Genomic DNA, 25115 nt, shown 5'->3' on the forward strand with positions numbered 1-25115 from the left:
GTGACTTTATTTCACTATATTTTAATTTAATAATTTTGCTTTTCCTTCACTCTCACCTCTTAGCAGGAACCTAAAACTTGACCAAACGTTTGTGCTGGTGACCTGTTTCACACAACAAGCCTGTAAGTGCAAGCCCAATTATAGATTAAAAACACATTTTTAATATTTATCATTATCTTAAATGCTGCAGGCAACGTGAGGTTTAGGGGGAGGCTGACAGCTTTTCACCCCCATAAAATAACTTCGCAACCCCCTGAGAGTTCATGGCCCCTAGTTTAAAAACCCCTCTACATGAACAACCAGGCCAGACTTCAGTGTCCAGGGCTTCCTACTGAACACACATTGTGGTAGGGGAAATGTTAAATTACCATGAATCCCAACCCATTATGGTCTTTTCCTTACTTAAATTAGACAAATAGGGCCTTATGCCTACAAATAGAGCCATGCAACTACTATACCAGGGTAGAACTCTGCTAAATTCAATACGGTTGTGTAGGGAGCCCTCAGTCCATCCCATACGGATCTAATCAGAAGCCAGGTTTCAGTTTACCAGTTATATTTCTATTAGCTCTTCTTCCACGCTACAAAGAGAGAATTACCACATCTTACACAAACTAGGGTTTCTGTGAATGAATAAGCCAATACATGTGGATACTGTCTCACTAGAAGGTGGTTGGGCAGGCAGAAGGGGGACACTTGCCACACAAACCACACATTTTCAGCCATTACAACCTATCTTGAAAATTTCCATTTTCACAGTGGTAGGAAGTCTGTTCCTCTATGTCTTGCGTTACTCCCTTTTGCTTTCTCCATGCCTTTTTCCTCACATCGTTTTGACTGGTAGCACCATAGGTTTTCTTTGGAGTAGCTAAAGCTTCACTGTTCAGCTCGGTTTCTTCAGCCAGTTCATCTTCATCAATTATGCCACATTTCTCTTCACTGAGCCTTTCAGGGTCAGCCCATTCTTGCTTCTCCCCAGAAGCAAAGATAGCATAGAATATCACTCCACTGTAGTGTACAAGAGCGGCTATCAAAAAGACGTTCTGCCACTCTTCACGGGTCTGAAAGAATGACACAGGCCTCGTTAGGTTTGCAGTAAAAGGAATTAGACAGCTGGCTTAAACCAGGAACTAGTGCACATGGTACATTGTCTGAGTCCTAATTTTATCGATAAAACATGAAGAAAATTATTGTGAAGAATATTTCTTTTTTCCCCATAAATAGGGCCCTCCCAAATTCACAGACGCACAAAACGCATCATGGACTGGGCAATCTGGTGTGCTCAATGAAATCTGGCCTTTTGCACACTTTTACAATTTCACAGGGGAGACCAGCATTTCTTGAACTGGGGATCCTGACCCAAAAGGGAGTTGCGGGGGTATCACAAGGTTATTTTGGGAGGTTCATCATAGAGACCCCCTTACTTCTTTGCTGCCTTCAGTTGCTGCTGGGCAACTGGAGAGCAGCGATTGTAATGCTGATGGAGTGCGCAGTGTTGATGGCAGCACCCTGTCAGCGGCAGTGCAGAAGTAAGCACAGCAATACCAAACCTATGTCTGTGCACTGTGTGTGACCCCAGGGCTTGGGGATTCAAGTACTCCCAGCCATGCCCCCTCCCCATCCAAAGCTTCATCCTCTGACCAAGGCCCTGCACGCCGGTGTTGTTGCTGGCCACTGGCCTCTGCCCAGGCCTCCACTCCCCACCACACAATTAGACCTCAGGCCCCAAGCCCTGGATAGCACAGTCCCAGAGCTCCAGGCAGCCAATGGGCAGCACAGCTGTGCCTCCCCCAGCCCAGGAGCTCTGGCACACAGCACAGCTGCAACCTCCCCCCGTCCCCAGAGCTTTAGGGAGCCATTGGGCTGTGAGACAGGCCCCAGTGGAGTCTGAGTGGTGCAAGGCGAGGCAGTTTGGGAAGGCACTGCTTTTCCCGGCCTATGATACCCACCGCCCATGCCTAAGGCCTCGTCTATGCTAGGACATTAAGTTGAATTTAAGGGTCTCTGGTCGGTTTTATAAACTATCCATCTACACCCCAGTGCTCAATAGGTCAATTTTAAGGGGCTCTTTTGCCAACTTTTGTCCTGCTGACTCCACCCCTGCCCCCAGAGTAACTAGCGAAGTCAAATTTGCAATGCCAAACTATACAAGTAGAGACAGCAGCATTATTCAAATTGATTTTATTAGCTTTCAAAACCATCCAGCCACACCCCTGGGGGTGTCCTTTCCAGTCATCACTCCACCCTGACTGCTCTCCAGTGACAAGAAACTGGGGTCATCAGCCTGGGAATTTTGGTTAGATTTCCTTTCCTCTCTGGCCGGCATGTTGAGCGCCCACATGGCTCACATCTCTGCAGCACACATAGCACAGCCTGTAGTCATGAATTCTGAGGATCGCAAAATGGCCCCAGCATGGAACCATCAGGAGAACTTTAACCTCATTTTAGTGTGTGTGGGAGGGGGTGGGGGAAGTAGCTATATTCCAACAGCTCAAAGCCAGCAAGTGGAATGTTCTTTATGCTAAAAGGTCACAAGGCATGATTAAGAAAGGGTACAGCAAGGATGCTCAGTAATGCTGTGTGAAAAGCAAGGAGCTGACGCAGGGCTACCAGAAATGCAAGCAAGCCAATGGCTGGTCTGGGCAATCTCCCCCAGATAAGCTGCTACTACTGTGCACTTCATGCTATTCTGGAGGCAGATGCAACCTTTTCCCCCAGAAAGGGAATAGACACCTCTGTGAAGAGTGTTCCTCAGGACGATGATGAAGTGTGTCCTGTTGTGGAAGAGGTGGGTGACAGCAGGGTCCATTCCAGTGTAGAAGTAGATCCTGAAAGCCAGGAGCTGTTTGTCAAGCTGGAGCCTGTGGACACCATCAGGAGGTGGCTTTGGAAGCAAACCTCGATCTTGGAGAGGGACTCTGGTAAGTATGCTTTTTTCCCACTGATATTAGTATGTTACAATCACGGGGTAAAGTGTCTAAGTCCCTTTCCCTTAGAACAGCTTGTTAATATCTCTGGGGATGGAGCATTGAAGGTCTTAGACAGGTACTTCTGGATTCTCCTCACAAGATTTTTGGGGAGACCTGACTTATTTCTGCTTCCACAGTAAGATGCTTTACAGTGCCAAGCCACCAGTAAGTGATCTGAAACCATGGTAAATTTTCCAACAGGATACCCAGACAGAACAACCAATCTTTCCTTATCCCTTTTCCTTATTCTGATGAGGCTGATGTCTTGTTTGGCAATGTAGAATGCATGGGCAGTTTTGTGAATCACTACAGATTTTTTGCCTGTGACCTACCCAGTGCAGGACAAAACTCATGCATCTCCTGGAGCAGCTGCTTTAAAGTCCAGGCACTGCTTTAAAGCAGCACACGCTCCAGGCAACCCCCATCTGCCCTGGGTCAGTGGCCGATTGTACCATAATTCACATGCAAAAAAAGCAGTGACTTTTAATGATTTTTTTTAACTCCTGGAGCAACCACTTTAAAATCCAGGTTCTGCTTTAAGCAGCAAGTATTCCAGGCAACCCCATTCCCCTCCCACAGTCCGGTGGGTGATTGGACACATGGTACCCCACAACTCCCACCTCAGGCCCACAAGTGGTTGGACTCTCCCCTGGTTCACATGCACACCTGCACTGACTTTTTAAGATTTTTTAACTCATGGAGCAGCCACTTTAAAATCCAGGCACTGCTTTAAGCAGCACACACTCCAGGCAACCCCGATTTCCTCCTGGGCCAGCAGGCTTTTAGAATGTCATGATGCAGCCAACCACTCCCCTATGGGCCAGCATCCCTGGGACATGCAGTGCGTTCCCCATCCCATCCTCTGGAGTTTCTTTAAGAATTTTTTTCCCCATGAACATAGTGTTGAAGGTAAACCTCAGACACAGAAGAGCTGAAATTGTTCTGCTTGGAATCATTCATTTTTCAGTCTTAATGGTCACCAGAATGACCTTGCAGTTGCAATATGTTCTTCCATAGAGACAGACAGCCATTCTTTTTGTCAGTATGGTCATTATTCTGAGTAAAGATAAAAATGTTGCTACTGCTAAAGACATTAAGGGCCCAGTCCAGCCTTTCATGAACTTTATGAGCAACCAGACAGAACTGATTGAGTCACTGATTGAGAAATCACAATCAGGGACCTCAACCTTAATTGAAGATGCATTTGAGAAAAAGTCAGCGAACCATGCACCCCATCTCCAACACATGCCCCATTATATCTGTACACATTACCTTCCCCTTTTAGAGCCATATCATCCCCAGGCCACTCCAGGCAACACTGATACATGCCACCCTTAACCCATTCAGTCTCCTCCCCTGGATGGGGCACTGCACCTCCCAGACACTCCAGGCACCATCATTTGAGACCCACCTCAACCCAATCAGCCCACTTCCCTGCTCCTGACTCTGCATCCCCTGTCCAATCAATGCCCCCTCTTCCATACCTCCTCCCTCCACACATTCTGACCCCTCCTCTCATCAGTAACCCAGAATGGGGGGAAGGCCATGGAGAACCCTGCTTCTTAGCTCCACAAAATCAAAACCTACCAGAAGGTTAACCTTTGACAATTAACCATCATCTTATTATCCATTTTCCCTGTGCCCCGCCCCACTCTTCCATTAGTGCCCCCTACATAAAAACATTATTTTTTGGTGGTGATGGTTGTCTTGCAGTTGGAGGCGGGGGTTCATTAAAGGCAATGCAACAGCCTGGGTGGGAAAGGGATGCCTGTGAATGCCTTTCACATTCATTCACAAACTTGTTTTTCAAGACATCCCTGATTTTCAGTGCCGCATTTTGGGCTTTCCCATTTCCCCTTGGGATTGGGTGCTAGTTTCTTGCCTGGATCTCTGTCTCAGTCCCCCATGCAGGCATGAAATTTTCCTCTCCAACCTCACATGTTATGAGGAATACAGCAGGACCCAATGACAAGAGTAGTGTTTTCTCATAGAGGTCTAAGTTTGCTAGAAGGCATCTGAACCTGGCTTTTAAACAGCCAAAGGCACATTCTACTGCCATTCTGCACCTGCTCAGCATGTAGTTAAAGAGCTCCTGTGTTGGGCTTCATAGCCATGGGAACAAGGGGTAAAAAGGGTCACTCAAAATCCCTATCGGCATGTCCATACCCTCAATGTTAATTTTTTTGGCGTAGGAAGAACATCCCACTCTGGAGCTTTGTAAACAGACCAGAATTCCTAATATTCACACATCATGCACCCTTCCTGAACACCCCACATTGATGTCAGTGAAGTGAACTTTATGCTCCACCAAGGCCTACAACAATACCCCTTGCTGTTAATGTACTCTGAGGCCTGATGGACAGGTGCCAGGATGGGGATGTGCATTCCTTCTATGGCCCCACTGCAGTTAGGGAACCTCATGGCAGCAAATCTGTCCACTGTCTCCTGCACATTCCCCAGAGTCACTGTCTTCCACAGAAGAAGCATGTAGATTGCCTTGGCTACCTGTATGACAACAGCCCTACCATAGATTTGTCCACTCCAAATTGATTGCCTACTGATCAATAGTTTTCTGGCACTGCAAACTTTCAAAAAGCAATTGCCACACACTTCTTGACTGTCAAAGCAGGTCTCATTCTAGTATTGCTGTACTTCAGGACAGGAAACAGCAGTTCACAAAGTTCCTTGAATGTTGCCTTACATGTGTGGAAGTTTCATGGCCACTGCTAATCTTCCAAGGACTGCAAAATGATGTGTTCTTTCCAGTCAGTGCTGGTTTCACGGCTCCAGAACCTGCGCTCCATGATATATAGTTCTTCCAGTGCTGCCAGAAACTCTGCGGTTCTCCTTTCCAGACCTTCACTTCTATCAATGCCCTTGGAAGCCATAAGCATTATGTTCAGAAGATACTGCATCGCAGTGTGGGAACTGAGCACAGAACACTGCATCATACTTGGAAGCATACGGGGATCCATATTCGTGCCTGTAATGGCAGCTGTTGGTCAATATGGAAATGATGTAAAAATGCCATTTATTTCCAGTTAGAAGAGGGGAAGTGGGGGAAATGAATTCTGGGATGATGACATCATGAACCCAGAACCACTTGCAGTGACTTTTCCCCCCCAAGACACCAACACAAAACCCCAAAATGCAGAGGGGCTGCAGGAACTGTGCGATAGGTGCCTAGAATGCACTGCTGCTACAGTCAGACTTAGGCAACTTTGTGAGGACACACTAAATCAACTTTCTGAGCTGGTCAGGGCACTTAACCTCGATGCTGTAAAATTGAGTTTAACTAATTTGGCTTTATTCCCAGGTGTAGACATACACTAAGTCACCCTTACTGCTGCTCTCAGAGCTGGGTGGCCAGAAAGTGGTGGCTGCTAACTAGGGGACAGTTCTGCAGCCAGCAGAGCAGAAATAAAGGTGGTAATAGCGTATCAGGCCAACCTTAGTTCTGTGCTGCTGCTGGTCTTAGTGCTGCCTTCAGAGTTCAATCCCTGGCCAGCAGCCGCCGCTCTCCATCTGCTCAGTAATGAAGGCAGTGCTGCTGCTGCCAGCAGGGGCACAGAAGTAAAGGGAGCACAACTGCAACCCTCATACAATAACCTCGCAGCCCCCACACAACTGTTTTATGAGTCAGGACAGTATGATTAAAAGACGGTGACATTTCAGATTTAAACAGCACAAATCATGACATTTACCAGTGTTAAAATCCTATGACTAAAAAAGTGACCAAAACAGTCTGTGAATTTGGTGGGGACCTATCCATAATGATAGCAAATAAAATACTAACAGGATTTCCCTGCAAACAGTAGGAGACTCATTAAGTTAGTTAGAAGGAGCATGGTCTAAATGTGAAGAGGCAAATAGCATCTCAGAGCAATGATTGCTTAGGAAACTTAGCAGTATCACATTGCAGTTTTCCAATTCACTTTTGTGGGTTTTTCTGCAGGAGGGCATGAGACCACCTAAAACAGTACCCTCATGAACTTTCAGGGCAAGATGCTTGGTAGGGGTAAAGAGGTATCTGTCTTCCATTGATACCAGCTGAGGATACAGCTCTTCGTATTTCAGTAAGGGGTGGGGGAAAAAAGGACACTACTGAAAAAAATTCAGGGCTCAATAACCTTTGAAATTACCTTCCCCTTGCAAGTAATGTAATTCTCCTTGCAGAAAAAGGCCAGGAAGCCTTACCTTGTGTTTAGTCATTGCGCCAACAATGAGCGGGCATACCATCCCTGAGAGCGTCCCCACACCATTGGAAAGCCCCATCAGAATGCTGGCATAGCGGGGAGCAATATCCAAGTGGTTGACATTAAACCCTGTAACAGCAGCAGCCACAGTCAACTGCACAGTTGTTTTCATAACACAAGGCTCATAGGATCTGTGTCACAGTGGTTAAAGGGATTGGAAAAGGAGGAGGAAACCCACAGTGCATTAACCAAGGAGAATGGGAAGCTAGCCCTCTGCTTTTAGCAAAGGAAGGGGGGCTGCGTCCCTTCACCCTGCTTCTCCTCTCTTTTCATCCCTGCATCTCCAGCTCTGGGGCACAATTGTACAGGAGATTTTGCTTTCTTTGATTTCAGGTTGAATCTCTCTTATCCAGAATGGTCTTGTCCAGCAACATCCATAATCCGGCATGATTTTAATTAGTTGGACAACCACTTTTCATGGGTGTGGCCAAATTTCCCGTGGTTCCATAAAGTTTGTTTGTAGCCATCAGCCCTGGCTCTCTGCATTCTGTGCTGTTATTTAGCTGTAATTTACCGCTAAATGCCTTTAAGAGTCCAGTAAGCAGTAAAAGTGTTGGCCGTGTGCTAGACAATATTGACTTCCCATGATCTGGCAAATTCTCCCATCTAGCACCAGTCAGGTCCCTGGGTGTCAGACGAGAGAGGTTCAACCTGTACTTGAGATTTTCTGGCTTCAGTGCCTGCAGTCACCTAGTATCGGAAGTGATGCACCTATCATTACAGAATTAACAACTCATCAGTTTGAGTTACTTTAGTTCTTAAATTCAGTTTCAGGCTTTAATTTAGAGAGCATTTTCAGAAACATTTTTCCTCATGCCTGTAGTGACAATTTGCCAAACCACAATACAGTGAGAATACATAGTGAAAGTTTAATTACATTTCCTGTAGATTTCTAGGGGATAAATATTTTATTAGAAAAGAAAACTCAAGATAAAAAAATAATTTAAGTGATTGTCAAGCCGCGTAATACTGTAAGTAACAAAAACTGTGGATATCAGCTGTGAATAACAGCATGGAAACGCCACATCAATTCCAAACTGTATTTTCTCAAGAGTTCAAAAAAACTGACAGCACCAGACAGGCTGAGTACTGGTAAAATTAAATAGAAATAAAATCTCCTCCTGCATCTCTGATGGCTGATATTTCTTCAGTAGAATACAAGATTCCTCCTCTCTGTGGTCAGACTTCTATGATCATTAATAGGTCTCCCTGATGAACAGAAGTCACCATTTTATGTCCAAGGAGCTGCAGAGTTCAGCAGGCTCCTGGATAAGCCCATGGAGTTGAAATGAAACTGCCTGCACAGGGCAGAGTAGTTACAGAACACACAGCAGATGACCCAGCAGATGCTGCTGGCAGGGGAAAAGCAAACTGACAACAGGAACAGGCAGTAGACAGGTAATTCCTACACTTTCTGTCAGCATCATAGTTACAGGGGGACTGAAAGGGGCTGTTGAGGAGCCAACAGACAGAACCAACATGATTACAGTCTCGGAGTTACACCGAAGCTATGTCTACACAGGAGAGTTTTATTGGCAAAACCCCGGTTTTGTCAACAAAACTCGCAAAGCATCCACACTAAAATGCGTTCTCTCAAAAGAACTCACCACTTTTGTCAACAGCTTTCTGCCTCTCCTCCATCAGGCAGAATGCCTTTCTCAACAGAATCTGACAACAAAAAAGCTGTGTGGACACTCTGGGGTTGGGAGGAAGAAGGGGAGGGTTCTGTTGACCGACAGAGCTTCTGGGTCACCAGGCAGCCCTGTCTGCTGTCCTTCTGGTTGGCCGTCTCGTTGACAGAGCTTCCGGGCAGCCCGGCTGCTCTCCGTCGACAGAACAGATTGACAGAGCTATCTGCTTTCATGTGTGGCCGTGATCCATCAACTGACGTTTTGTCAGAAGATCTCTTCCCACAGTAACTTCTGACAGATTGCTGTGGTGTAGGCATGGCCTGACTGTTTAAACCACATTTCAAACCTTCTTATCTTACTTTAGAGTTTCAGAATAGTTAGCTCTATATCCTATTAGGTTATATATATTGAATGATAACAGCCTAATATTCTGAGATAAGTGTGTGTTGCAATCAGAAGAGCATGGAGCTTTTGTAAACTTACAGTGATAAACACTCATCATCATCATCATCATCATCATCAATAACCATGGGCTCAGTGCCCGTTGGTTGCTTCTCTCACTATTTCCTTCCATCTTTCCCTGTCCAGTGCGGCATGGCTTAGTTTCTGTAGACTAGCTCTGCACCAATCTACTATATCATCTACCCATTCTCTGTGGGATCTGCCTCTCCTATTCAAACCGTCCATTATGCTGAATACTAGGGTCTTGATTTTTCATTCGTCAGATAAACAGATTCTCCCAAACGCTACCTCCTATACAGACATACTTACATATGTATATATACATTATGCAAATTCTGAAGTAAACATTCTATTGCAGCAGGAAACAAAGCTGCCCTACAAACAGCTATGTAAGAAGCTAATCTGATGGTTAAAAAGATTAAATTTTACCTGAAATAGCAAATCCACTAAATCCTACTGCCAGCACCAAGAAGGAGATAGCTACACCTCTTGTATGTGAGTAACCAACCACCAAAAGCAAAGTTGCTTCCATGCCAAAACCTGCAGATGAAACATATGACTAAATTAAGTTTTATAAAATATAAGACACCAATAAGGACTCATCAATCTAGAGAGTTTTAAAAATATGAATTAACATACTTTGGCACATTGCATCTGCCACTGAACCCAGCTGTCAATTTTTTGTGAGTTCACAATAGCATTTTGCTGATTGCATGTTTGTTTATTTTTAATAGTTCTTCTTTTCCCTGTTGCTGTATGAGAAGATCCTGACAAAACAACAAGAGTAACTGGCTCACTGACTATACCAGGGAAACATGAAAGTGAATATATACAAGGTGCTATCAAATGCCTAAAATAAACAAACTTGGGGAAAAGAGAGAATTATTTATCTCCTCTAGTTCATTTCAGCTCTAGTGATCTTAGATGACTTTGATAACAAAAATGAATGAAGTTGTTGGGGTTTTTTTCAGTGTAATATTATTACAATAAATCCTCATCAAATACTACAAGGAACTTCTGGAAATAAACTTCTCTCTTTGGTAAGAATTAGTGTTTTCTAACTTGTCACATAATCATTCTTTCAGATGCATCAAGCGTGGATGACATAATGGCAAGCTGCTGGACAGGTCATTTGGAAATTTTCTTTGATGGTTTAGGGTCAAATTTAGATCTGCTATAAGCAGATGCAACTCTTAATTACGTCATCCATAGGGTGCCATGTAGAGGGGTATAAGAACAAAGGCACTAATGAACTAGAGTGGTTCCACAGTCCAGCTAGCTTGGTACCTTTTCTCTAACTGTGATCAGATGAACAATTACATTATTACTAAGGCCACAATTTTGTCATGGAGCTCATGGATTCTGTAATTTGAAGAGATTCCCGTGAGTTCAGGTTCCAGCCCCCAGCTGCAGAGCTCAGGGAGGAAGCAGCATCTCCAACCGCGACTCACCCCAGTGGACCGCCCTGCTTCTGGGTCAGTGTCAATGCCTGTGTAATACTTTGCTGTTGAACTGGCACATTTTTGTTGCCATGGCCATGCTCTGATTCGTAGGGTTTTATGAGTACTGTTCTGTGAATTTTGCCCAATTTTAGTGTGACAAAATTGTATCCACAGCAAGAATACATCTGTGGTGGGGTGTTTATCCCATACCATAAGCGATGCATAGGGAAGCGTGTTGGGTCAAATGCACATTTCTGCTTGGCCTGTGGAGAGAGGAGGGAGAGAGTCTCTGTCCTTCCCCATCGTGCTAGGTATATTCAATCCCTGCTAGACTCCCCCAGCCTCTGTCTCAGCATATTTTAGCTTGCTTGCCACCCCCAATTGGACCCAGGCAGGGAGCAGAAGGGGTGTGGCCACTGTTGCCTCCCCAGCCACGCTCTCTCTCAGCTGCTGCGCAGCACAGAGCAGTGACCTGGGGTGGCCTGCTTCTGCCATTGTGAAGTGGTTCCAACCCACTGTCCACCCATGCCCAGCTGCCAGGGAGAGTGACCAGACGTGCTGGTGGGTAGATGCAGCAGGAGGAGGAAAGGGCCCCCTGCAGGTAAGTCTAGCAGAGTGGGGAGAGCCTGGCTAAGATATAAAGCCAGGATGTTTCCAGAAGAAAGGGGTGCAGTGTGGAACCTGGCAGTTGCCACCTAGGCTTAGAGAGGGAAAAGTTGGGAACACAGGAAGAGAGATGCTGTGATTTGTGCGGAAGCTGCAACACATAACAATCTGTTTTATGTGGGAAATCCAGCCGTACCTCCACAGTTCATGATCTTTCTTACAGCAGTGGTGGTTAAGATCTTTCTGCTTCGTAAAAAGTCAGCTATTTGCCCACCAATGGGTACAATAATTGTCATGACCATATGCGGGACTGCAGACAATAGTCCAACCTGAAATTAAACAAACTATACATAAGCCAACGTCCTCCCTTGTTCTAGTTTTGCTAAGCGGTGTGTTTTCTTCTGGAACTGATTTGTTTAAAGAGACACTAACACGGGTGATGCTGGGCTGTACATCTTGCAGAATTTTCAGCTTATGGGGAGGAGGGCTATGCTTTCTTTAAGTCACCTTTGGGCCATCCCAGTTTTGAGCTGTTCTAGGAGCTGGAGAGGCTTTGACATAATTTAAAGAGCTCCAGGGGGCAGAGGGGAGTTGGTCCTAAATTTTGACAGCCTCCTTTGTCTGGTCACTAAGCCACAGCTCTGCTAGAAATCCACTGACCCTATCTTGCCCATTGGGATCCCCTACACCAGGGCTTTATGAGGAAGTCCTTGGGTGGCAGCTTTATGGCCCACCCCATAGCTTCTGTGCCAGAGGAACTCTCCCTCTGTCTAAAATGAGCGTTTTATGGCTCTTTTCTGCTTCTCTGTGCCTCCATTTCAGCTTAGAGGAGCCTGAGATAGGTTGGGAATCCGAGCCTAGAATTTTCACAGTTTTCTGGTTCTTACAGTTCCTCATGCCAAGGAGTAAATGAAAAGATGGTTAAGACCCCACTTACCCCTGCACCGATTATAAATAGGCTTGGAAGGACTCAATTATTATTGGTAAATGTCAGTAAATGTTGATTTCACCATATGCACGAAATAAAAGAAAATATTTCCATCTATAATAATTGAAATTTACAGATAGGCAGAGAAAAAAATGCTGCTTGAGAGTTTATTGGAATTTGATTTAAGGATGTATCCTTTGTATATTTTGACATGTGATGCTGATAATTTGTGTGTTTAATAGTTTACAAAACTTTTAACTTTTTCACTCTTAATGTCTGCTGTCATTCAATAATTGTCTGACCCTACCATAATTTCTCACAACAGTGAAAACTTAATAGATAAAAAGAGAAAAGGCCAAAAAAATAACCATTGGTATTATCCATCAGAATTATTTTTAAAAAATCATATTCTGTCAAACCTAATTACAAGCACACGAACATGACATGTTTTCTATTATTAGACTACACTACTTTGACTTTCAGTCACTGTACATATTTTTACCACTTATATTTATAAGAAGCTCTCTTTTTCATACTAAATGCGATGCCATATATTGTCCCTGTCAAGGGAGTGTCTGCACGTTTCAGAGACAAGATAATCAATTTGTAATAAAAAGGGGGATATTAACCAATAAGACCTGACTTTTGCAAATACAGGTTGAACCTCTCTAGTCCGGCACCCACAGGACCTGACTCATGCCAAGCAAGAGAATTTGCCAGACCACAGGGAGGTCAATGTGTTCCAGCAGCATTACCAACACTTCCACTGCTTATTGGACTCTTCAAAGACACTTAAGGGTAAATTACAACTAAATAACAGCACAGAACACTGAGAGCCAGGACTAGTGGCTGCAAACAAACTTCATGGGATCATAGGAAACTTGGCCACACCCATGATATGTCAATATCCAAGTAACTAAAATCATGCCAGGTTACGGATGTTGCTGGATGACAGAGTGCCAGGCTAGAGAGGTTCAACCTGTGCTTTACTTTTGTCAGTAAAGTTACACATGTGCTTAAGTTCTTGCAGGAATGGGCTTATGACTATGAACAGATGCTCAAGTTCTTTCATCTTGCCTTGGGAAGGAGACTGTATGCTGCCCTTTTTGTTATGGTACGTGATGTACAATGAGAAAAAGGGGACTTTGGATGAAAATTATCTAAATGCACAGTTCAGCTTCTAGTGTTAATACAAATACACACTGGACTTATTTTTATTTATGAGTTTTCAGTGCCATGCTTCTATTTTTACAGACAGTTTCTTTCTTAAGCTAGGTAGTCTATCGCAATTCTTTGGGCTTGTTGGTAATTTTATGCTGTGAGTTGACGTTTGTCATCTAGCACTTATTTTCATTGTTCAAGAGCGCTGGAAGCAAATAAAGGGCCCAGTTCTACCAGCTGCTGGGAACCCTGAGCTGTAACTGGCGTTGGAGTGCGTTGAGGCCTCTAAGCACCTTGCAGAACCAGGCCCAAAGTGCAAGAGATGGAATTAAGACACTTACCTTACTTAGTGCAAAGCCAAAGACCTCTTCAAAGTAAGCAGGCTGACTTATAAGCAGCAAATAGAAGGTCCAGCTTCTACAAAAGTTTGCCACAATGATTGCGTACACAGGCATTGAAGTGAAAAACCTCTTCCATGGAGTACTAAACTTCTAGAAAAGATAAACTGAAGACTTTTTGTACAGGTACAAGCTAAGACAAAGACAGATTTTTTCTTTCATATGAACGTATCCCAGTTCAACTTCACTGATTTCCTAACAGCTTATGACACTTGTAGTATGATGAGGACCTGAAAGATGTGCCCATGTATCACAGGCCTGGTGTCAGACCTAAACCACAATGGTCAAGACTTTGCTAATCCTAAAATCTGAGCAAGAGGCAGGGTTTGCTAACAGAATCTGACACAAACGGGGTTTAAGGTATAAAACATTGAAAGATGCTAAGTACAGATTGGGAGCACATTCTGAAGATGCAACAGAGCCCCTTGTGGAGAAACATCTTGGTACCAAACACACTCCCCACAAGTAACACACATACCGACCCTGGTGTAGAGTCAGGATGACAGCATGATGGATAGGGAAGTTCTGATTAAATCACCATGTATGACGTAATGGGAGGATCTAGATGCCTCAGCGGGTGCTAAGCTGATACCTTAGGAATTATGTGTAACTTGTTTGTGCCTTTGTGTAAGTGTCCCCCAAAGAGTTGTCTTTGCCCGACCTAGGGGGCAGTGATGAATCCCATGTCACTGACTGAGATAAGTCCATTGTACTGAGCTTTCATGTGTTAGCCTAACCATACACATCTGGCCTGGGGAAGCTAAGACTATGATTCATTTTCAATAAACCTGGCCTGGCACCTTTGATCCTTATCTGATTTTGTGCTCTTTGGAGGCTAATGTGATATACAGCCGAAGTATATACGCATAGCCAAACAATTATCATCACTGATGGAGTAGCAGACTTGTCAGGACACCACCCCAGTGCCTTCTGACTACCAACAATACTGGTGGACACTCAGCTTTTTGGTTTATGGATGAAATCAAGAAATAGCTTCCTTCTTTGTTGAGTTAGGGGTTGCGATGCCATGTACAGCAAGAGCAGGTAAGAAGAACTAAAAGGCAAATTTCAGGAAAGCCTTGTGGTGTTCCTCCCGTTCTTCTGAAGCGATTCAATCTGATAAATTGCATGCTGTAAGCATGCCATAACCATGTGACAGGCAAATTTCAGTTTTAGTCTAAATTGTGGCTTGAACTAAAGGCCTTGGGAACAAATGGCATTTTATTCAGTTCACACTTCTCACTTTGAATTTCCATTTATTACTTCAGAACCACCCTTATTTACCAGAGAACTCCTAAAAGAAAATGTCTGTACTGAGGGTAACATAGATATCTGTTTTTCTTCTATTTAAAATGGTTCCATTGTGTACCCAGTGTGCATGTGTGTACTCCCTGAGGAAGTGTATATCCTGGTCCAATTAACATTAAGGGTGCAATGGTAACTTGGATATGCATGCACCTCTCCAGCCCAGATCTGCTTGATTTCAATGAATACATCCAGTGATCATCCAAGCATAGAATTTGACATATTACCCAATCACCACAATTGTTAACCAAATCATCAAGAACCAAAACAGGTCTGGGTTATTTTCTTACACAATGTTGAAGAATGTAAGTTAGGAAAGAATAAGTTATCAAGATACAGCTTTTATTTTTACAAACAATAGCAGAACCAACCTACTTAAGTGGAGAACAGATTTGACTGAAAGATACATTTTTGGATTAGGTTTTCAGTAGGTTACTGGTAGCAAAGCTAAGAAAGGAGGTAGAGGCATAAGGGAAAAAACAAAAAAAGCCAAACTTTTTGGCTGTTTTCAGACCCAAAGTGGCAGAGAACCCTGAGTGCACCCGTGCAGAAGCTCCACTGGCAAAAAGGTGTGGGCAGCTTCTGAGCTAGGTAACAAAACTGATTTCATTTTTTCTGAACTCAGTAGAATTACCCATAAATGAGATCTGAATCAGGTCCCTTAAGTTTAGACATGTGGAGAGCCCTTGAGCTGAAAGGTCATGAAGTTGTGTATATTGATTAGATTTTTATATTTGGATGCATGGGCTGTATTCTGTAATCTTTACACAAGCCCGTGTAGGCTAACATTCTAAACTGTATCTCTATCCACACACCCATATCATGCAAAGTCTGGATATGTGTGTTTGTCATAAATGGCAGTAGCCACCAAAACCCAGGTATGTTCTTTCGATGATCATTAAATTATACTTACGCTTGCACTAACTACATTGGATCCTTCTCCTATACTTGTTTCTATATATGTTCTTTCTTCACTGGTAATTGTTGGATGTGCAGCTGGGCTCTCATAGGCATGAAACAGCCAAAATAGGTACCATACAACTCCAAACATTCCTGTAGAGGAGGACAACAGATTGGTTTTAACACCAGTATGTAAGGGTGAAGTGTATGTCAGGCCTAATGCTTCAATTATTTATCTGATGATCAAATCAAAGTCCAGCAGGAAATTCACATGGAAAAATTATAACTATGTATTTTGTGCCCACCATTGTGGTATCTGAGCACCAATTCAGCCCACTGCATTTACATGCGGGGAAGGGCAGAAACACATATCTACGCGGGGTGGGGTGGAAGTCATGGTTAGTTCAAAAAATTGGTATGGTCTATGTAAAAACAGTAAGGTGATCCTGATTGTCAAGCATTCAGCTCACTCTGTGCAAAGGATCAAAGTAAGCTATCCCACCTCTGAAACTGACTAATAAACATACATAGATGACCTTCTTCATTGTGTGTGGCTTTTGGCGCCCCTACGTCTTCGTGAATGGGTCTGTAGGCACAAATAGGATGCAGCCCCAAAGAGTTAAGTGGGTTTTCCCAAGGGCTGTTAACCCTGCACTACAGTGAAATCATTGTCGTTTTAAAATTATTTTACAATATGTTACCATAGCATCCAATAACACGTCACAGAAAGTTGACAATAAGACCAAAAGCAAAACACCATTCATCAGTAATCTTTTAAAATAGATTTATGCTGCACTGTCTAAAACTGGTGATCCAGCTGTGTGGAATTATACAATAACCAACTCACCATAAATATAAAAGACTGATGACCACCCTATATATTGTACCAATATCCCTGCCAAGGGCATGGCAACCACTGCCCCAGCGTAAGAACCTGAAGATCAAAAGGATTGAGAAAACATGTCAGCTGTGTTACATAACTCCTCCAACTTATTCCCTGTAGGAATTAAAACAGTTTCATAAAGGTACTGGATAATGTGCACAGCAGGGGAACTGAGCCATTGAACCAAACTGTTAACCCATTCTTATAAGATGGAAACCACTTAAAGCCAGCACCCCTAGTTCCAGTACTTATACAACTACAGTGTGCATTTAAGACTTGGGTTACAAAGTCCAGTGGGTGCCTTTATCATGAAGCAGCATATGCTGAGGTAGGTAAACTAAATTATCTGCATTACACATATGTATGAGCTGAGCTACAGCAAATTAATAGCCTGATTTTCAGAATTACTGAACAGAAGCGGTTCTACATTGAGAATTAAAATAAATTCTCCCATTGTTATGCTCGCACTTGTAAAACTCCACCAATGCTAGCAGCAACAGACTGGTCATCTAAAACCTCCATCAGTGTGTTTAAATATGTGTTGATTATAGCAATAATATCAAGAAACGGTAGAAATAAAGAGTCAATTTTCAGCGTGGCAACAGGTTAACGAGTCTTCCAAGCAGGGAAGACGTGTGTGATGTATTTGTGAAAGAACTGGAAAAAATAAGCTCATTTAAGTGTTTGAAAAAGGAATTTCCACTGAGAACTCATGTAGACCAGGGATAAAACTCTAGTTTAGCTTTGACAACTGGGTATCTGGTGTGTCCTGGTCTGGACACCCAGAACCATGAACCACTGTGTTACCCTTCTGCCTTAGCCAGATTGAGAGCTTTTCTGCTGCTAAATTATATGACAGCTCTCTGATATACTATTCTGTCTACCTCACCAGCAAACCCTCACATCCCCACCAGTCTAAACCTGATCTTGCAAGTATCAATCGGCAAAACCTGGCTCCCCAGAGATTTCTCCTCGCAGCATTCAGTCCCTTTTAGCAGACCCACAGAGAAAGTATTATGGCTGCCGCAAAGACAGAGCAGATGCCTGCCTGGCATCTTAGTTGACGTCTTGCACTCCAATGGACTATGCAGCACAGAGTGGGGTTTGTAATAAAGCAAGATTAAGTTTATTGGCAAAGACCAGAAATTTAAGTGACACAAAGCAAGAACAAGAGAGGTGGGCATGGCTACAAACAAAACAATACATGATTTCTAGTGACCAAAAGCCTTAATCCTCTCAAGTTACAATTTTTGCCTATGCAGTTTTGTTCTTCACGTCAAGTTACCGGCAACCCCAGGCTGGGGCACTCAGTGCTCAGAGACTCAAAGGCTTCTGCCTCCCATGGCTGTATCTACACTACGAGATAAATTTGAATTTAAGGCAGTTGGCTTGATATTACCGGGTGACTGTCCTCACTATAAATACCATTGGCTCAGTTTAGGAGCATTAATCTCGAGGTTACAAAATTGCAGTTTGCCTGACAGGTACAGTGTCAAGCTCGAATTGAGACGCTCAATTAAAGGCCATTGTGGAAGCCTCACTCCTAAAATCAAATTTATCAGCCTCCACAGGTGTCCCATATCTATCCCACAAAGCCGTGTGTGCTGCACCGGGCTCCCAGCTCCCCACTACTACTGGGAGCTGGGAAACTGACCAGGCTGCTGCACTCCTGTGGCAGGGACCAGGCACCCTGCAGCCGGGCTGCTCAAGCCACACATGTCCAGGCACCCCATGGCCAGCCTGCTCGAGCTGCTGTGAGGCCAGGCACCCCTCCACCGGGCTGCTGGAGCTGCACATGGGGCCAGACACTCACGGGCAGGAACCCACTCTGCAGGCGCCCTTGGCCACCTACGACCAGGTGCCCCCAGCCAGTGGGCTCCACCAGCTTTTCCACCTGAGCCAGTGAGTGGCAGAGTTTTGGTTGTTCTAGAAAGGGTGGGGGGGATGTTTCTGGGTGTTTTAGGGGGGGTTGTTTTTGGGAGGTTATTTTTGGGGGAATGTTGGGGTGGGACTGTGGTTGGTGGAGCCTGTAGGGATGGGGAGTAAACCTTCACATTTAATGGATTGTGGGGAAGAACAGACCGCCCTATTAGACCATTAAATGGAGGGTTTACTGTGCTAGCAGGAGCTGGGTAATTGACAAGGGCTGCTGCACTGTCAGTTTCCCAGGTCTCCCAAGCTGCTGGACCCAGGAAACTGACAGTGCTGCTGCTCCTGGCTCAGAATGTGGGGCTGAGGGAACTGTGGGATAGGTTCCCACAATGCACTGCTGCAACAGTCAATGTTTGGTGATTTCAGTGTGGAAGCAATGTGTTGAATTTGTTGGGAGCCTACTGGAAGTGAGGATACTCAAAATCAAATTTAGCAAAACCAGCGTTACAAAATCGATTTTAATAAATTTGAATTTATTTTGTAGTGTAGACGTAGCCTAAGACTGTAATTATTTTAAAATAACAACCGTTATTTCAAAATAACTTTGCGATCATCTACACTATGCCCCCACTATGTTGAAATAAATTTGAAATAGTGGATGCATTATATGAAGTTTGATAACTCTCATTGCAGGAAAAATGATGTCTACTTCAAAATAGCTACTTTAAAATAAGTGCTGTTAAGACACAGAACAGCGCTATTTTGAAAAAAGCCATAATGGCATCCAGTGACACTATTTTGAAACAGGCTGTATGTGTCCAGACATGCTACTTCAAAATAGCTGGGTGCTAGTTCAAAATGCATTCCTGCGTGTTGCTGTGTTATTTCAAAATAAGCTACTTTGTAATAGCTACTCGAGAATGGATTATTTTGAACTAATGTTGATGTGTGGATGTACCCTAAGTGGTAGATCACCACAATCCTGTTTGCTTCCTTGTATTAAAAAGTCCATTATCTTTGTCTCGAGAACCAGGAAGAATTTTTGGGGTATAGACTCTGTCTCCCCATGTGCTCACTAAACTGCTGCTTAATGACATTTACATATAGAGTGAACAAAGTTCTTTCATACCTCTTGCCGAGCTGGTCAGGCTGTAAATGCACCTTGCTTTGTGTAGGGCAACCCGGGGTTTGCTCTTCCTCCCATGCACATTTTAAGAATGTATTTCCAGAGCACACTTGCAATATGACCAACCCATACAGACATCAAGGATGATATCAGAACCAGCGTGTGAACAGCCTACGTACGATGCCCTACAGACACCTTTTAAAACAAAAAGCAGTCAAGTAGCACTTTAAAGACTAGCAAAATAGTTTATTAGGTGAGCTTTCGTGGGACAGACCCACTTCTTCAGACCATATCCAGACCAGAACAGATATGGTCTGAAGAAGTGGGTCTGTCCCACGAAAGCTCACCTAATAAACTATTTTGCTAGTCTTTAAAGTGCTACTTGACTGCTTTTTGCTTTGATAGTGTATAGACTAGCACGGCTCCCTCTCTGTTACTAGACACCTTTTAGGTACACAACAGTGAGTTGGGAAAAAAGGGTATCCACCCTGATGCAAGTTACTGTAAGGGGAGATCTTTGCCAGTTGGCTCTGTGGGCACACTGGATTCACTCTGCCATATGTGAGAAGTGTTGCTAATGAATTATTCCGAGAAAGGAAAAGCCTCACTTCTTCACTGTCTGTTTGACGCGAGTTCATACTTTGTTTAGGAATCCTTGCGACCTAAGTGTGCACTGCTGTCAGACATGCAGAGAACCCCTCAGTCTGCTCATTCCTTGGAATAATTCAATAGTGAATACTTTTCACTGGTGACTGCTCAAACTGGAGTATGTGTCTACTCTGCATCCTAGTTTTTCCCACAGGATTAACTAAGGTTAATGAAAGGATTTACAGTGATAAAATGGGGTCTATTTTGTACTATTCTTATGAAGCCCAAGTGTGCTTTAGATTCCTCTGTAGGCAGCATTGTTATCAAGCGGGGCGGCTCTTTCTCAGGGCAGGCTAAGGCACAGGTGTGAACAGTGCCTGTGTATCTGGGCCTTTAGGACCCACACTGATGAGCTCTAGAGAAGAAAAGGGCACATTTGCTTGCCTGAGACTGGCCACCAAGCAATCAATGAGGCAGAGCGATATGAACTTCCCTGCCTCTTTGCAGGGAGGCTGAGCCACATCTCTGGGACTGTGGGACAGGGGTGAGGTGGAAGTTTAATGTTGGCTATGGGAAGCAATTGTGAGCACACACCTGGGAGAGTGACAGAGTGATCAGATGGACATGGTGACAGAACTTGAACAATGGGGCTCACTCACTGCAGCTTGACTGGGGTCTGGCTACCCAGAGGGGACTATGTTTTAACCTTCATTTCCCTATGCTAACCAGGGACTTCCTTGGCTGTATTGCAGTTCACTAACAGACCCAACTGAATGACAACACTGGCTATGTGCCACTGCACATACTTGCATGGGTGCATTGCTTCTAAGATTCCTCAGGGGTCTGTCTCCATGGGATGTGGTAAACAGAACTCCCAGTGTGTGGCAGGAGTGCTGAAGGCCGAAAGGAAATGGAGCCGATGGCTAACCCTAGAAGCAGTTCAAGACTCCCAGAAGGGGTCTGGCATAGTGAAGGGGGCTGTTCCACAGGGGCTCTGTGTCACTTAGAGAAATCTGGCAAAGAGGGTCTTTGCCCACGAAAGCTTCTGCTCCAAAATACCTGTTAGTCTGTAAGGTGCCCCAGGACTTCCCGTTGTTTTTGCAGATACAGACTAGCATGGCTGCCCCTCTCATTCTCAGAGCAATCTGGAAGCTACTCAGAAATGTGGTTTCTGAATTTTCCAGTCGTAGCAGTTCACTTTTAAAAGATAAAGTGGCGGTGGGCCACAGCACCCAAAGGGGTTGGAGGTCGGAGGGAGTGTGTTGGGACTTTCCCACCCAGTAAACTGTAGATTCAAAATATGTATAAAGCAAAATTCCTGAACTTTATTTAGAAAGGTCTCCCTTTTGTGCACATTTTGCCTTTCCCTAGTTTCCCCCCTTCTCCTCCTGTATTTGATATTATAGCCCCTTAGTCCATCAGTTCCTGCATTTGTTAGAAGACTTTTTTTTCTGTGATTTTTCCACCCTTTGAATTTTTTTCCTGAATTTTCTCTGTGTCTCCATTTTCTTCCCCACTGTCCACTTTTGTCTTCATTGTTTCCACTCTTCTTTTCACCACTCTGTCCCAGCATCTCTGCAGCATTCTCTCCCCACCCACTGACCAACCTATGCTACATCTTCTGGGTCCTCTCTCCCCTACATCATGATCCTCACCCCCTCTCATAGAAGGTGGTCTATATTTCAACTGTAAACCAATGTGAATAAATACAGTAAAGCATCTCATAAAGCGAACACTAATACATTAGAAACACAAAATCTAGAAATCATTAAACTTACCGCAAAAAGATGTGGTTGCTAGCCTACTTCTCTCCAGAGGAGGAGCCCATTTACTCCACATCCCATGGCATGCTGGATAGGTGACACCCTAGCAAATATTTCATACATGCATCATATACTTTTTCTCTTATTGCTGTTATTTTCAACTGATATCATGGCTCTTTAATACTAAGCGGTATGGGAGTGGTTGAGGAAAGCTATGAAGAACTTTGTTGATGTGTATGAAGATTGTGAATTGTTCTGAACAAGAATTTAAGTGGGCAAACACTGAATGATGGTATTAAAATGTGGTGATTCTACTTTCCATTTCTTCAACCTGGTCTTTTGCCTATGTATTTCAAACTAATTGAAATATGTACCTGAGTATAATTAAAAATTAATCATCTTAAAAAAACATAAAATATGTCATAAATACTGGGCTTTATTCCCCAGTAATAATATTCAGCAGGAGTAACATTATCATCACTGGATAAAAATGACCGCTCTGAGATGATAAAAAAAATCTGAATCTCCAAAAATGAGTGAAATAAAATCAGGCCAAAATCCTGGATGCTCCTACCTCCACAAGACCTTGCAAAATTCTTACAAATATAACACAGCCGTAGTGTGCTCTCGCAGCAGATGGGATGAACATATTCAATGTTGATGTTAGAAAAATAGCTGCTCCAAATACCCTGTTGAAAGAAACAGCATTAAAAGGGGATATAATTATTTCTCACTGGGCAGAAAAGACATTGGCCAAAAATTTGTACCAAAAGACCTTGCACAATGATTCAGTCAATCCTGAATGTGAAATCAAGAGAGTCACAGCTACAAAAAGCAGAACTGAATCCATCCTTGGGATGAGTCCTCTGTCACAGTGATTTGCAAACTGTGGATTGGGACCCCAAAGTGGATCACAACCTCATTTTAATGGGCTCACCAGAGTTGATGTTAGATTTGCTGGGGTGCAGGGCTGAAGCTCCAACACCACTACCTGGAGCTGTGAGTTTCAGCCCCGAATGGCAAGGCTTACGTTACAAGCCCCCTGCCTGGGTTTGAAGCCCTTGGGATTCATCTTTGGTCTCCTCACCTGGAGCAGCAGGACTGAGGCTTTTGCTTTAGCTTTGGCTCCCTACTGGCGGAACAAGGCTCAGGCATACTGTGGCATTATCCCCTTCCTGGGGTTGTACAGGAATTTTGTTGACCAAAGGGAGACATGGCACTGTGAAGCGTGAGACCCCCCTACTCTATATCTACAATGAGAGTTTTGCATAAACTCAAACACTAGCACAGAAAAGACTTTTTTTTTTCTTCTTTTTCTTCTTCTTGAACTGGGGTCCTTGGAACACTTGCTGGCAGTTTGTGGTGGACTGATTGATTCCATGAGTCCCATTTCAGAAAAGCATCCCTGTTCAGGAAAATGTTTCAGCCCAGGCTTAAATTCTATTGAATTCAAGGCAATCTCAGCAGATGTTTAATGGGTAGCACTTACCTGAGTGTTTTCCTGCATTAGGGTCATGTTGCTGGTTCTGCTAGTTTCCAGCAAATAAGCTACATTAGACAACAGTTTCAAAGATGCTATTTTTCTAATATTACTTTTCCATGTCAGCAATTGCCATAAATATCTTACGTTGAAGTGATGGGGAGCGGAGGTGTTTAAAAGGCAGCATCTTTATTCTAATATGGGACACTCTACAAAAGAGTTAAGAAGCCCCATTATTGACTTCTTAATATGGCAGGGCAGGGCTGGGTTCAAGTTAATCAAGGATCTAATTCTCATAGAGCTAAACAAGTTTTGAAAATTATTCATGTTGTAGTCACCCAACCTACATATTCCATTTCACACACAAAGCAAAGCGTAGCAGAAATGTTTTTGGCATGACTTCAGATACAGATAACTTTCTTCGATGCCCAACATAGTTGGAATTGAAGCACAGGACAGCCCAACTTTCCAGTGCAAGTTCACCTAGTACACCTGAGTTGGACTCCGAATCCTTTCAGGCAGAGGAGCCTGGCATTTTTGGAGTGTAAGTAGACAGCAACATACCACATACCACACCATAAAATTAGTAAATAACAGTAACAAGAGAAGTGACAGATGAAGTGGCTGAAACTGGATCAGAAGAAATTGTTTTGTATATGGCATTAACTGGACGATTGCCAGCAAAGTTTAACTGAAAATCAAAGAAGTGCCAGGGCTCAAGCAGCAAGCCTCAAGGTGCTGGGGCTATGAACTACCAATCTCCGAGGTGCTGGGGCTCAGCCCCAACACAAAAAAAGCCCTGCTTGCCAGTCTCCAAGGCCATGGCATATGTCTTCATACATAGTATTTGGATGACCTCTTAAAGGATTCATTTAAAACGTGGACCCACAGTGCCACAAAAAAGAAAGCAGAAAAAGTAGAGAGAATGGGAATAGTCAGGTGGGAAGAAGGAATCTGCCAAAAATGGGAACTTGGATTTTTTACATTTTCATACGTCATTGGCCAAATCTGTGAATTTCTTTTCTCTACAACAAAGCGGTGCTGTAGATTGTGTTGCATATGCTATGCACCCCCTAAGTCTCTGGAAATTATTAAACTCGATATCACCAAGAACCAGCACCTGATGATCTTATCACAGCAGTGATACCGGAGAAGATGTCTAGTGCAGTAAGAGGAAACCTGCCAATGACAGTTTTAAGTTTAATGAGCCGGATTCTTGGTTTTGTTCTGTCCCCCTTGCACGGCCGTAGTCTCCAGTTAGTCAGATCCAGTTCACTGAGAATTATCCTAGTCTGTGGGAGTTCTTGCATGGTGCACAGTTGAAGCATCAGCCCCCTGTTACAGC

At 43.8% G+C, this 25115-nt stretch overlaps 1 protein-coding gene across 1 annotated transcript in view; it reads right to left on the reverse strand.

Annotated features, from left to right (window-relative positions):
• Positions 1–725: 725 nt before the first annotated feature.
• SLC17A8 (solute carrier family 17 member 8) overlaps positions 726–25115 on the reverse strand; it is a 44427-nt gene continuing 20037 nt past the window's right edge. The window contains exons 4-12 of the mRNA XM_075002630.1: positions 22865–22979; positions 22306–22393; positions 16906–16992; positions 16072–16211; positions 13797–13946; positions 11563–11695; positions 9748–9858; positions 7167–7294; positions 726–1061 (exon numbers count right to left, since the gene is read on the reverse strand). Of these exons, the coding sequence (XP_074858731.1) occupies positions 726–1061; positions 7167–7294; positions 9748–9858; positions 11563–11695; positions 13797–13946; positions 16072–16211; positions 16906–16992; positions 22306–22393; positions 22865–22979 (1288 nt within the window). The remainder of the gene's footprint in view (positions 1062–7166; positions 7295–9747; positions 9859–11562; positions 11696–13796; positions 13947–16071; positions 16212–16905; positions 16993–22305; positions 22394–22864; positions 22980–25115) is intronic.

Source organism: Carettochelys insculpta, chromosome 1, assembly GCF_033958435.1.
Source record: "Carettochelys insculpta isolate YL-2023 chromosome 1, ASM3395843v1, whole genome shotgun sequence".
NCBI classification, from domain to species: domain Eukaryota; kingdom Metazoa; phylum Chordata; order Testudines; family Carettochelyidae; genus Carettochelys; species Carettochelys insculpta.